This window comes from Copidosoma floridanum, unplaced genomic scaffold, assembly GCF_036245765.1.
Source record: "Copidosoma floridanum isolate Cflo_tuat_1 unplaced genomic scaffold, Cflo_Japanese_pri ptg000001l, whole genome shotgun sequence".
NCBI classification, from domain to species: Eukaryota; Metazoa; Arthropoda; class Insecta; order Hymenoptera; family Encyrtidae; genus Copidosoma; species Copidosoma floridanum.
This window is the reverse complement of record NW_028321878.1, coordinates 20,176,170-20,189,474: the sequence shown is the minus strand read 5'-3', so window position 1 is coordinate 20,189,474 and position 13,305 is coordinate 20,176,170. Positions and strand designations below refer to the sequence as shown.

The following is a 13,305-nucleotide window of genomic DNA, read 5'->3' as shown; positions in this document are numbered from 1 at the left end:
ATGTGTCAAAATTTGTTACAGGAATCCTGGAATCCCGTGACATGACTGATTACGTACACACCCACTCACACACAAACACTTTGAAATGCAGAAAGAAAGAGAGAAAGAGAAACACTTCTGTCAGGGTACTTTACTGTATCGTAATTCCTTTTAAAAAAAATGAATTTTTTTTGGTAAAAAAACTCATTGAAAAAAAAAAATCGTTGAAACCTGAATTAAAAAAAATCTCCTTAATAAAATCTGAACTTTTTTTAGAAGTAATGGGTAATTAGATACGAAAATAATAAGCAAAGGTTTATCGTAATGGATCAAGGAAATCTTTAGAAATGATCAATTATTATTTTTAAGAATCTCTTCACTTATATGTTTAAACATACACCCATACGCAACTATATTATTACTTCATTACGTTTTTGGAAAAAGATTCGACGGTTTTTCAGTTTTATCAAAACTAAAATAAAATATCTTAAAACGTCGAGATAAAGAAAAAAAAAATTTCTACATGATATGTATCATTAAAAAACAATAACATTCAAACAAAAAAATAATAGTCATAAATAAAATCAAAATTGCATTGTTCAACAGTAATAAGTGTCTAAAAACAGGAAAAAATATGGCTACGATTTATCAAAATCGGTCGAAGGACTACTGAAATATGCTAAATCGTATATTTTATCAAAATCCATTTAGCCATTTTTGCTGTATTTAGGATGCGTAAGGAACGTTTACGTATGATGAGATCTGAACATAAATATCTTCAAATTATGTTATACTTGAATCATTCTTATTTCTTCACAAACGAGGATTGCATGGCTCACTCCTGTACGTAATTGAATAGCATTTCGTTATCACAGAACTATCAGAGAAAAGGGGGATATCTAACCTAATAATAGCTGCCCTTCTGTGCGAGATCAAAAAAATCGGAGAATCGGTATGGGTGTTTGTCGAGTAAATCAAACAAGCAAAAAGATCAAGGGAATACCCTACCCACGCATCAAATCCTATTCAGAGATTTATCGGGTATTTATTTGTGCCTTACTTGTGTAACTTTGTGTAATAGTAACAAAATTATTAGCGAATGATGATTGTTTATACCGGAATTAACTTTATGTATGCTGTTTAAAGAAATAGTTCTAGATTTTACGGAATAATCCTGGAAAACAATATTACACATATTTGGATTATACGTATTTTGTGTGAGTATATCCTTTAAAAACAATGCAAACATCTTCAGGATTAGTTGTGCCATGATAGGCGAAAAGAAATTTAATCATTCATTTGTTCTAAGCATAACAAAAAACAAAATCCTTTTACCTGAAGTATAGGCACAGCTCTTTACCAAACATAATGCAATATACTTAGTCCCATATATCAAAAAATTTTTGAGTTAAAGTCCAGATATTCAAGGAGCAAGTAGCTACAGTTAACCTGCTAGGCAGAGAACATAGAGTTAGAATATACCATTGCAGTGTCTTGAGAAAATGCAAGACCTCAGTTTTTCAGCAGTTCCATTGAACTTGGTGATGGTGCGAGGACAAACAACTCGTACTACTTACATCTCAATTGGTCGCTTCTCGATGGTCGAACGCTCCAAGCTTGTATGCTGCACAGCCTTCGTGTCACATAAGTACCATTCCATTACATGTTTGCTCACTATTGAATTCCTTATTTATAAAAGGGATAAAGATGTCACAGATCATCGTTGTTTTGATTAGAAACAAAAAGTTTGGGGTTTTTCTTCGTCTAGCAATGATGACACTTATTATATCACTACATACAAGTAATATGTAAGCTTTTAAAAGGCCTAGCTTCAGAGTATTTCAGAAACTAAATGTTTGAAACTCAACACTTTAGAAACATCAATTCAATGTAACCAAAGTTGTACGCTTTAAGTAGTGCCTACTAGTAAATACAAAATATTCAAGCCGTAAAGACGCAAGTCATGAGTTAAAAAAAAAATGACGCAAAGATAAAAGTACGTATGGTTTTGTATTCCTTATCCCGATACAAAGCGATATAAAGGCAGAGGCGTAAGGGCTGACATAATGATGACAGACAACAGCTAGACTAATTGGTCGCTCAAAATAATAGCTCATTTGATATGTACAAAACCCAAGTTGAATTCTATATAAAGTCGATTTATAATATTGCACATTAAATGACTAATTATTTTTGAAAAAAATAGAGTACACCCACTTTTTCATGTTTCAAAGAATAAATTAAGCTCAAAATGGTGAGATTGATTGAGAATTCAAGGTGGAAAACGAAAAACTAGATGTTAGACTTTCTAGGTGCAACTTGATTTGTTCTTATTCTTCTTCGCATTGCAATAAATCTCGCCAAAATAAAGCTCCATCAATTTTTTGGAAACTAAAGAATGTGTGACACCTTTTTTTCATATTTATTAGTTGATTTAACGGTTTATTTAAAATTAACACAATATTCTGTAGATTCGTATGCTAAAAACTAATTAAATAAAAGAATAACCTTACGCTGCATCTTTGTTGGATTATGTTATTTTTATTTAAAAAAATTTTTTCGTACAAGTTTATGAAAAAAAGTTGAATAACGAAAATAAGAAGAATAAGTGAAACTTAATTCCAATAATATCAACTGTAAATTGAAGAAGAAAGACGAAAAATAAGATCACGCTTCATAAGTCTGAAATCTGAGTTTTCGTTTTTCACCTTGAATTCTCAACCAATCTCATCGAGTTTAAGCATAATTTATTCTTTGAAGAATCGAGAGTGCACGTCTACATTTTCGTTTTTTTTTCAGACGAAATAGCTAGTTATTTATTAAATAATTTTGCAAAGACTGGAGACTTGAATAATTCCCAGACTGCACTCGAACACTTTGTCAAGATCGATGGCAACTTGGCGAGATAAGAGCAAGTTTTTTTTCTTCAAACTTAGAAGTATGATAATTTTCATTTCCAAATGACTTGAAATTTTTCTCTTGTTATTTCAAATAAGTACGCGTCGCGGTTTTGAAAACCGAGATAAACGCGAAACAAGCAAACGTAGGCAAACAGGGACATCGACCTCGTGCACGTATTCATATATGTGTGTATGCCCGCATGCGACAATTTTTCACACTCGACCAAAAGAAAATGCTTAGGAATTCAGCACGTATACACAGATATGTCCAAGCAGACGCAAAAAGTTTAAGAGAGTGCTGTTAATCTTCGTGGAGTATATTGTACATGTAGAGGAGCAAAAAAGCGGGAGCAGGTGTAAGTATCGCTCGGTCAGTTAGTCGCTGCGTGCGATAGGTACATGTACGCTCTCCGGAGGGGCTGGGTGCGCAGAAAGGATGTCAGACCGCGAGGAGGGGGGAGCGTATAGTCACGGCGGTGGAGGGAGTGAGAGGGAAGGGGGTTGAGAAAAAGCTGTCTGCTGCACGGCAGGATGGACGAAGGGGGCGAGGGACGGGTGGTTGCAAGCCCAGCCATGTGGAGGGTCAAAAAGCCTATACCTGCGTCCTCGACTGGAGTCTGGGTCTCAGTAACGCGCGGAACGCCGAGACAACCCAACCGCTCGGCCGTCCCCACCTGGATGCTCTCGAGTAACGAGCCCAGAACCGCATCCTGGAACTCGATCTGCTGTTCCAAGCACGTGCCTGCCCACATTTCCCCTCCCTTCTCCGCGTCTTCATTGGGAGCTCCTGAGCAAATTAGCCGCCACGCGATCAACAGGTCATTGCATCGCGGAAGCGTGCTCGCTTCACTGGATGGAAGTATGAATCTGCACTCGCGGTCCAGCAGTTTCAACGAGAAAAGTAACGAGGCTTGATCCCTGAAGGAACTTTGTTTTTTCTTCGCCGAGTTAGCAGCAGCTCGAGAGACCTCGGAACGTTTTCTTCATCGGAAGTTGGAAACTAGCTCGGATGCCCGGCAGAAAAGTTTCGATTCTCCACGAGGCGAAATCTCGAGCCTCGGCCCAATAAACTCCGACCTGGTGGTGGAACTTTTTTTGGATTAAAAACTCGCGCTGCGGGTGATCGGAGAAGGGCATCGTTGGTTCGGCGAAATAACGCAGACGCGAGGAGGGTTACGGGGGGTTCGGAGGTCAAAAGTAATTAGGCCATTCAGCTGGCGCGCGCGGTTGAAGGGGCCCTCATTAAGCGGAAAAAGTACAACAGACCGGCCACCTGCTTAGCATAAGAGAGCCCTCCGAGGGGATTCCGCCTCTGTGTTCTGGGAACGGGGTTGGGGTTGTTGTTGCGCCCACGCTGCAAGATTGGAAAAAGGAATTCGACACTGGCACGTGTGGACGGAGTTCTGCGATCCCCTGTGTTCGGCGCTCTTGGAATTTGAATCTCCATTATTTCTGCTCCGCGAATTCGACGCCCACGGCGTGGTTCGATCTCCTGTCGTTGACCAGCTTTTGGGTATACTTTTCGTACGATTTGGTTGTCTTGCATTAGCCGACAGTTCCAGCTGTTTGACAGTTTAGTGAAAGTGTTAAGCGATAAAGTTTAAGGTTGTTCCAATGAGACAGTGATGGTGTTATTTTTACGATCCGCGTTGTGATGAGAAAAAGACAGGGATATAATTGTTTTCGTATTGCATGAAGCAGTGGAAGTTTACTTTCTGAGATTACACCGGATTTCGTGGAAACAGAAATTATTTATGTAAGTTTAGAACTTGTTGGATTTTTTTTTATTACCATTTTTGCTGTTGTTATCTGCTTCTCTTTAATTTTATTAGAAATTATGGTTTTTTTTTTTTTTTTTTTTTTTTTTTTCATTGCTTAACACAGCTTTGCACGCTAGAAAGGATTAGAGTGAATTCAAGATAGCTTATGCATGAATCAAAAACGTTTTGGATCTATTTGAATTTTTATTATTATTTTGATAGTTTCAATACTTGTACCGAGTCAAAAAAGATGTAAGTTTTTTTTTGAGGCAATCAGAATATTTTTATGGTTGTCTTTTATTAGTTTCGAGTACTTTGTCTTCTTGCATAATAAAGCACTTACAAATGAAAAATGGTCTGCTTCAACAGTTATTCAATTTAGAGCCATGTACATAAATCATCTTGACAGACAAAACCTTTTTGACACTTATTCGTAAACAATACAAAAATAATAGTTCATGAATCGAGTATAAATTTTTTTTTATTGGAAATCGAAGTTAATTTTGAAACAAATTTTTTAATGACTCTATCAATATCTAATCGAGTATATACATAACTTGTGACAGCTATAAGATATTAATGTATACAGGATTTTTAAGGCTTATTTACATTTTATAAAAGTTTTTTACAGCAAATTAATTGTTACTGCCCTATTTTTAATAACAATTTATCCATATTAGTACAACATAGGTGCAGTTCGATTACTTCTCTTGGGATCGTAAATACTTGAATAACGCAAGCAATTATCCCTCAAAATATGCAATGAAATTTCGTTTCATACATTGTTATTTTCAATCAGTACTGCTAAAAAATACGAGAGTTTTCCATAATGATTATGACCATAACAATACTCAAACAACAACGGTAACCGTAATAATATCGGAAATATTAACGATAATCATAAACAAACTGGTACTCGAAATCGTACTCAAATTTTGCCAGGTTCACGAAGTTTTATTTAACTTTTTTTTGCACTGGTTCTCATAAAAAAAAATGGACATGTAGAATCTGTAGAATTCAAATGAAAAATTCCATCAAAATCTTTTTTGTTAGTTGACATTTAAAGGTGAGCGGTATTATAAAGATATAGATAAAAACTTTTGACTCCTCGTTAGCGCGGTATTCTCCAGTTCAGTGCAGTCAAGTCTTAAATGACCTGTTGGAGAAAGTTAGCACGTTAAAGATAACTTCTGCGCGTAAATGCCTCTTATTATGCTGATCCTTCCCTTTTATCTATGATCGTCGCCTCAGACGGCTCAGGAGTTAGATCGGCCACGCGATGCGAAGGCCGGCAGCTTAACTTTTTAGGGTTAAAAGAGATAATTTGCCTTAAAAATAAAACACACCGCAACTCGGAGCTGGGCTGGCTCGTTTCGTATCGCACGAGTTGCTCCAACTTTTTTACAGGTATCGGTGAGACGGATCACCCCTCTTTATCCCACGCAACGACATCTACGAGTTATTTTAAGATCAATTTCAATTGAGTATTTTTCGTGCTCAAATCAGATTAGAGTAACAAAATCAATTTACTTTTTCTGTAAGGCTCTTTGACCATTATACGTTTTTTTTTGTACAAATGGCAATTTTATCTGCCAGCCGCGTTAGTCTCGATTAAATATACGATGAACAAAAAAATGTTAAATTTACGCAAGCAGTCAAACTTATTAGGAATAACGATAAATAGATAAGTAAAATTTCAGGTAAACGATTAAAAGTATAAAAAAACGAAATAACGAGAAATCGCTTATGGAGATCAGTAGTCACGGTCAGTATTTAGTCAGCCGTAAAGGAAATTTTAATAAAAGCCGCATAAAACGCATATATATATATATCTCTCGTACAAAGATGTATTATAAATACCGACAACCAAAACATTTCTCTCCATTTGTGCGTTTACTTTTGAACATATAAATATTGTCATGTTTGACATTTTTTTTTTTCCCGCTCAACGTTTTTATGGAATCGTAAAGCAAACAATTTTTTCAACTGATGTCGCTTATGCTCGAAAGCTACCGTGAGAAAAGCGTGGCTGAAAAAAAACGTATGAAATATTGGTGCGCATTACTCAACGTCATCGATTTCTTTTATTGCGCTTCAAGTGCATGTGCCATCACACAATACGCCGGGGACTTGCAATACGAATATCTGAAAAAAAAAAAAAAAAAAAAAAAAAAAACATTTCACGTTTCAGACACGCGTGAAAATGTGCTGCGAGAGACAAATCCGCATTTCACCACGAAACCTCGAGTTGACGAGATTAGTGGCACCTTGAGGGTACAGAGTCTCGTGTGTCCATATCGCAAAGGCCAAGGGTAGAGGAAGGGGGAGAGGCAAAAAATGGCCACCAGCCACAGCAGCCATCACCCGAAATCTCCGAGGAGTCCTCGGCAGCTGCCAGTGCTGCCGGGCCACCGGAGTCCTAATCAACTGACCTGCACCAAGTCGCCCAGCACGACGCGGGTCTTTGAGTTTCCGCCGGAGTTCTGCGGCACAAACTTCGATGGCCTCGGCTCGTCAAAGAGTCCACAGGTGTGTGAGAACCATATACATACACACCCACCATATAATACACAAAAGCAGTGCCATTGTGTGCACGTGGGGATACGCGCAGCTGTGCATGGTAATTATTTGCATTAGTTTTGAGAGCATGCGTGTGGGTAAGAAAAAAGGGAAAGTGAGAGGGAGGGAAGGGCAAGAAAGGAAAGTTAGTGGGGTGGAGGGTGGCCAAAGTTGGCCGCGCTCTCTCGGTTATAATCATTCGCATGACTGTGAAATATTTGCTGGGGCGAGACGTATACACATACGCCCTTGTTGTTCTAATGTTGGGCTCCGCGTTGATGACCTCTTTTCACTTTAATAAAGACCATTTTTTTTTCGTCCAGAATTCATAAGACTCTTGCATCTCAAAAAGCTTTGTCAATGTGCAGTCGTTAAGTCGTTTTTATTTATCATTCCGATCTCCACGCCGTGAAACATGGCAGAGTTTTTCAACTAAAGAAATTTTTCAACTTCAAATCACAAGAATTTTTGTTTTATAAAAAGCTCACATAGTAGGTATTGTAAACAATAACTGAAGTGATTAGTTGTAATTACAAACCTACAAGTACATACATCAATGTCAAAAGCCATGTATAATACACGAAAAAAAGTATACAAATTTCTGTTGGTGCATTCTCATCGATGCAAGAGTAATTTTTTGAACTGATACTACAAATTACAATGCTAACGTATGGCTCAAACGTTTTCAAAGTCCAGTGTGGTTTTTCTTGCGCCACAGTGAACGGAAATTCAAATGCTCGTTTCGTCTACTTCTTACCACTATACTTGCATACAACATAGTTAATTAGAATCACCTAATAGTTAGTATCATTACATTGTATAATGTGTTTCACCAGTGTATTGTAACTTTTTTCGTGTAACGTTCAAAGTATCGCTTAAGGAGTTTCATACATTAATCTCTAATGAATTGCTCGTCGAGTTAATAAAGTCATGTTTAACTAACTATTTCACTAAACTTACTAAAATGCAGTTAATAAACTTTGTTCAAAATTTTTGATGCTATTGAAACATTTCGTTCTATTACGCTTCATGAAAATTTTCGGAATCTGCTATCTACTTGGAAAAAAACTTAAACTGTTCCATAATTAAATTTTTTTTTTCAATGTGTCATCATTTGTTAATAACCTGTGAATGCGTATACAAAATTTTATATGGAGAAATTGAGTAAGAACTGCTTTGTAGTACACGGGCTATGCGTGTTTCAACAGCAACCGATGCTTTTCTTACACGTATTCAGCATAAGCTGATTAATGATGCATTGGAGTTTTGGTTGGCATATTTTGATAACGATCGATATGGCCAATATTTTTAAAGCCAATTGCACAAGCTTTCTTGCACTAGTTATCATAGTATTTTGTTGCACATTATTTATTTTTTTTTTTTTTAAAGTACAAAAAAATACAGATGGCTGTAAGAGTAATTCATGTTCCGATTTCTGACTTTATTGCTCTTAAGGTTAAAAACCACTAGATACAAAATGCTTTAAAAATTCATGCCGATTTCCAACAGCCTAATTAATCATACTTGTAAACTACCTTTCTGGTACTGAATTTTATACGATGAAGGTACGAGCCTCAATTTGTAAAAGGCGTCCAGACTTTTAATTTGAATGAGCGCAACATAATCAGACGAGATATTTTATCAGTAAGACAAATTCCTTCCTTACAAATCTACCTCAAGGCCCCCAAATCCAATCACTATACTTACTCGCAATAGGGCCATTCCGCGAATTCGTAACCATCACCATGATCCGTTTTCGACTTTACAGAGGAGCCCCAGCTCGTGCAGCAGCAGCTCATCGCAAACCGTACCCAGGAGTGCCAGCCTGCACGGCGGCAGCTGTCCAGCCGGCTTGAAGAGCCCGTGCTCTTCGGGCTCCAGTGGCTCGGCCATTTTTCAGTTCTGCAAGCCCCGGCGCAACATCATCAAGACCTTGAGTTACCCGCCCAAGTCCCCACTCGACTCGCCGAGCACCAACACCCGGGGCAAGCAACCCAGGCCAAGCAGCCCGCGCGGCCCGGCCCAGGCACCCGGACCCTCGAGCCGCCAGCGCAACATGAGCCTCAACCTCGGGCCCGACTCGCCAGCCTCGCCGAGCATCGTCACGCCTTCCTCTGCGCGGGGTCTCGCGAATGCGACCGGGGACTCACCCTCCGACGAGCTCTTTAGGGACTCGGCCTTCAGTCCCGACGGCTCCGCGAGTGTCGCCGGGCAAATTCAGTCCGCTGAGTTGGCTGGTTGGCGCCGGGAGAGCTTGAAAACGTACAAGAAAAAGCGCTCGAGGAGTAAGGCGGTCCACGGGTGCCTGAACAAGAGCCAGAGTTACCTGAACGAGGTGGCCAAGCGGGAGGCCAAGACGGGTTGCTCGGCCGAGGGGGGGAGGAGTATGTCGAGGAAGTCCACGAGCGACCTCACGGAGCTCAATGACGCCGACACGGAGGTCACCGTGCTGTCCAGTCCGAGGAGGAGGGGGTCCATGAAAGGGGGCCTAGGTGAGGGTTGCTTAGAAACTTTTTTCTTTACTTACATATGCTTTCAGTGTGATCATTTAGTTGATAAGAGTTTTTTAGGATACTTTGAGTGTGGTTGCATCTGATGGGATTGGTCGTATGGAATATTCAAAGCAAAATCAATCATTTTCATGGGGATTGTGTTTGAATTCGTAGAACAGACAATCTAATTTTTTTGGTGAAAATATTTTTTTACTCATATTTGAGACCAGCTCTGTTATTTCACTGCCGTATGCAAAAGTAAGTTTAAGTAGTAAACCTCACGCTCGAATTTATTTTTATCTAAAGAAAACTTTTCTAAAAAAAATGGATGATTCTGCCGCAAGTGGCCAATTTCGTGTCCAGAGCTCATGCTACTACAAGAAACTAAAAAATTGAATGTTTAAAACTGCGTGAAGTTATATTGAAACTATTAAACTTTTTTGGAAAAAACTTTCAAGCTGATATGTTGACTCTTCAATGAGATAATTCACAAAATATAGTGAAAATGTCACTTTCGTACCCTGTCCTAATCTCCATTTTGCACCTACTTGAAGAAAAATAACCTTTTCTGCCATGTCCTCGCACATACATTGTCAAGTACCGACGTCGTATGTTACCTGAATGCTATAATAACATTAATTTTTAATCTATAAGCAAGACTTTTCATCAAATACCAAATGTCCCACGATTTGAACTGAAATGTCGATGACAGTGGAAGACATTTTGATAACTACACTGTTAAATTTCGTAACACCTTTTAATGGTCACATTTCTAGTATCATATCATAAAAAGACAAACTTACAAGCCAAAGTTGTCAAAAATTCCAATCCCTTTATTTGACACATATTTTAATTTTCAATTTTCGTGTGTACAACCATTTTGGTCACTTCCGTCCCCTCCTAGACTCCTAGACCCTAGACCAGCCACTCTGTTACTCATACACATAAGGAAAATTTTTTTCTTGTACTATTCATAGACAATAGATTTTTTTAAGTGGAAGATCGTTTATGTTGAGTCTACGAGCCGCAACAGTACTCCAAAGCTCGAAATGTCACTTCCGTACTCTCTTTTTCTAGCTTTCGAGCATCAAAACTTTACGAAAGTTTTTTCCAGTAATATTGGGATAATATTGGGGTGTAATATTGGGATAAATCATGAGATACGTATCTCAGCGTTTGATCTAATTGGCTTTTTTTTTGTGCGATGCATCGATGAATATCGCTTCAATTTATAACAATAGTAGCGAAGAAGTACACGATTGTAGGTAGTTCATAACAGGTTCAAATCTCTGCTGAAACAAAGCTCTATCAATTAAAAAAAAAATTGTTGAATTTGGTTTTACCAAACAAAATTTTTAGGGATTAAAAAAAAAATCATGAATTTCCGACAAAATCTACGAAATTTTACTTTGAACGATTTCCATCGCTCCTCTTTAAACAGCTATAACTTTTGAACGGAGGCACTAAATGAAACTAAATTTAATTTCAATCGATAGGGTTTAATCCCAGCTTTTATGTAATCTGCGTTTAACTATACAAGCAGCTTAGCTACGCGCATTAGAAGCAGAGGTATTTTTTTCGAAAATTGACTAAAATTGACTTATACAAAATACCATACATCTTTTGATCCATGATTTCGTACTGGAATCGCTTTAAATACTTGTTGTAGATGAGATTTAAGGGGGCTCCTACGACTACTGCTGAGGTCAAAGACAAACAAAAAATAAAGTTTTGTTTTTCAATAAACAAATGTGTCTGAAAATCATTATGATATTTTTAATAACGTATGAAGTGGGAAAAATGATATTTATGTGTGTAGTTTAACTTTGTACGAAAAATTAATTATTGTTTTGACCAGTCTAGTGCATACGAGGGTACACCACCAGACCAGACCGCCTGTGTTGGTGTAGTATAGCGATGTAATATATAGGTATATGGTATATATATGTCATGAACAAGTACGTCTGCTACTGACCTCCCGGACACTATTTATTTATTTTCATCACAAATATCTCGCTGAAATGGTCCTTTATCCACAATTTTTAATACAACATATTACAGAGGAAGACTTCATCTACAAAACGTATATATTCAGTCTGCTGGGACTTTTAATTTAGGTTTATTATAAACGAAAACAAATTGTTTTTCACGCTGCTCCATAGGAACACGTGCTAGTAGTTACAACTTTGAGCTCGGATTTCTCAAAATTTTGACCCATTCGAAATATAATTTAGACCACCATTAAATTCAGTAGACTTTTATTTACAAGAAATAATATATCTCTGTTTGGGGACTTTCGCGAAGGAGCCCCCTTAAAGTAGAACTACTATGCAAAATACTTTTTTCAACCAACTTTTTTTAAAACGATTCTTTGAGGAATTTTTAGCTATTTTCGGCAGAATCACTTAAGTATACGCGTGCTTTTTACATACACTAAGACTTTTTGTTGTAGGAATACAAATCGTTTATTCTTGTCGTTATCTGCTGTAACAATTAAAGGCCGTAGTAAAAAAATTTTTTGCTATTATAACTATGTGTCTTCATCTTACATCTCAGATCATAAGGGACAAAACTGCTTTATAAATCGGTAAAATATTTACAGCCAAAAAATGTTAATTATTTTTTGACTATACGCAGACGACGACATGTCTCATTAATATCACTATCATTTTGGCCTTTTCCTCCAAGTCGTCAATATACTAAGTTTTTCCAAAAAAATCAGACAGCAGAGCTTATCCCATTCTCTTAAAATAAAAATCGTGCCTGGATAAACTTATCTTATTTAACTAATTCAATCATTAAATTGGTGGCACTCGAATTTCTTTAATTTTCATTCCATATCTTTATAAAAAAATATGAACGTGATTATGGGTAATGGGTATAAAAGATTTTAGGATGTATATGTGTATCAACTATGAAAGTTATTTCACCTTTAAATAAAATATATAATGTGATAAACGTACAAAATAATGTTTAAAAATAAAAAAATTATCAATCGTAATACAAGAGTACTTTGATGAAAACTGGATATTTTTTTTCGCCATTTTTCACTATCTTTTTTTTTATCAAGTGCATTGTTCAGAATTTTTTTTACTATTTTTCAATGTTACGTAAGGCTTAAATACTTAAGCTGAAGAATTAAAATAAAATTTTTAAATGCCTTAAAAAGTTATCCTTTTTGGCAATCCTGAAGTGCTGGATGGAAGTTTTGCAATTGCACATTTTGGAAAAATTTGTTCACATCGATTAAAAATAATCATGTGAAATTAAATCTATTATCTTTGAAAATAGGTTTCATGGAACATGGTAGTTTCACTGAAATAACTCATATTTATAAATTTTTAATTATATACGTATGGGGCATTCTTTCTCAACCGGACACCCCATCCTCTCCAGAATTTTTTAGTCTCCAAAATATTGTCCAGCAGTGCAAATAAAAGCTTGGAACCTCTACTTTCGAATGCTGTCTGGCCAAATTCGTACAACTCATTTTTAGACACAATATGGCGGCTTTGCAATGTGGCTTAGTTTATTCACAGAGCCAATATTATTTTGAGATTTTTCTTAAATCGACTTTTCATAGTGACTCACGTTTCTATTAGCCTAGGCATTAGT

General features: G+C 37.1%; 1 protein-coding gene across 1 annotated transcript in view; it reads left to right on the top strand.

Annotated features, from left to right (window-relative positions):
* Positions 1 to 6,976: 6,976 nt before the first annotated feature.
* LOC106642751 (Rad, Gem/Kir family member 2) overlaps positions 6,977 to 13,305 on the top strand; it is an 88,896-nt gene continuing 82,567 nt past the window's right edge. Inside the window, exons 1-2 of the mRNA XM_014357610.2 lie at positions 6,977 to 7,168; positions 8,967 to 9,690. Of these exons, the coding sequence (XP_014213096.2) occupies positions 6,977 to 7,168; positions 8,967 to 9,690 (916 nt within the window). The remainder of the gene's footprint in view (positions 7,169 to 8,966; positions 9,691 to 13,305) is intronic.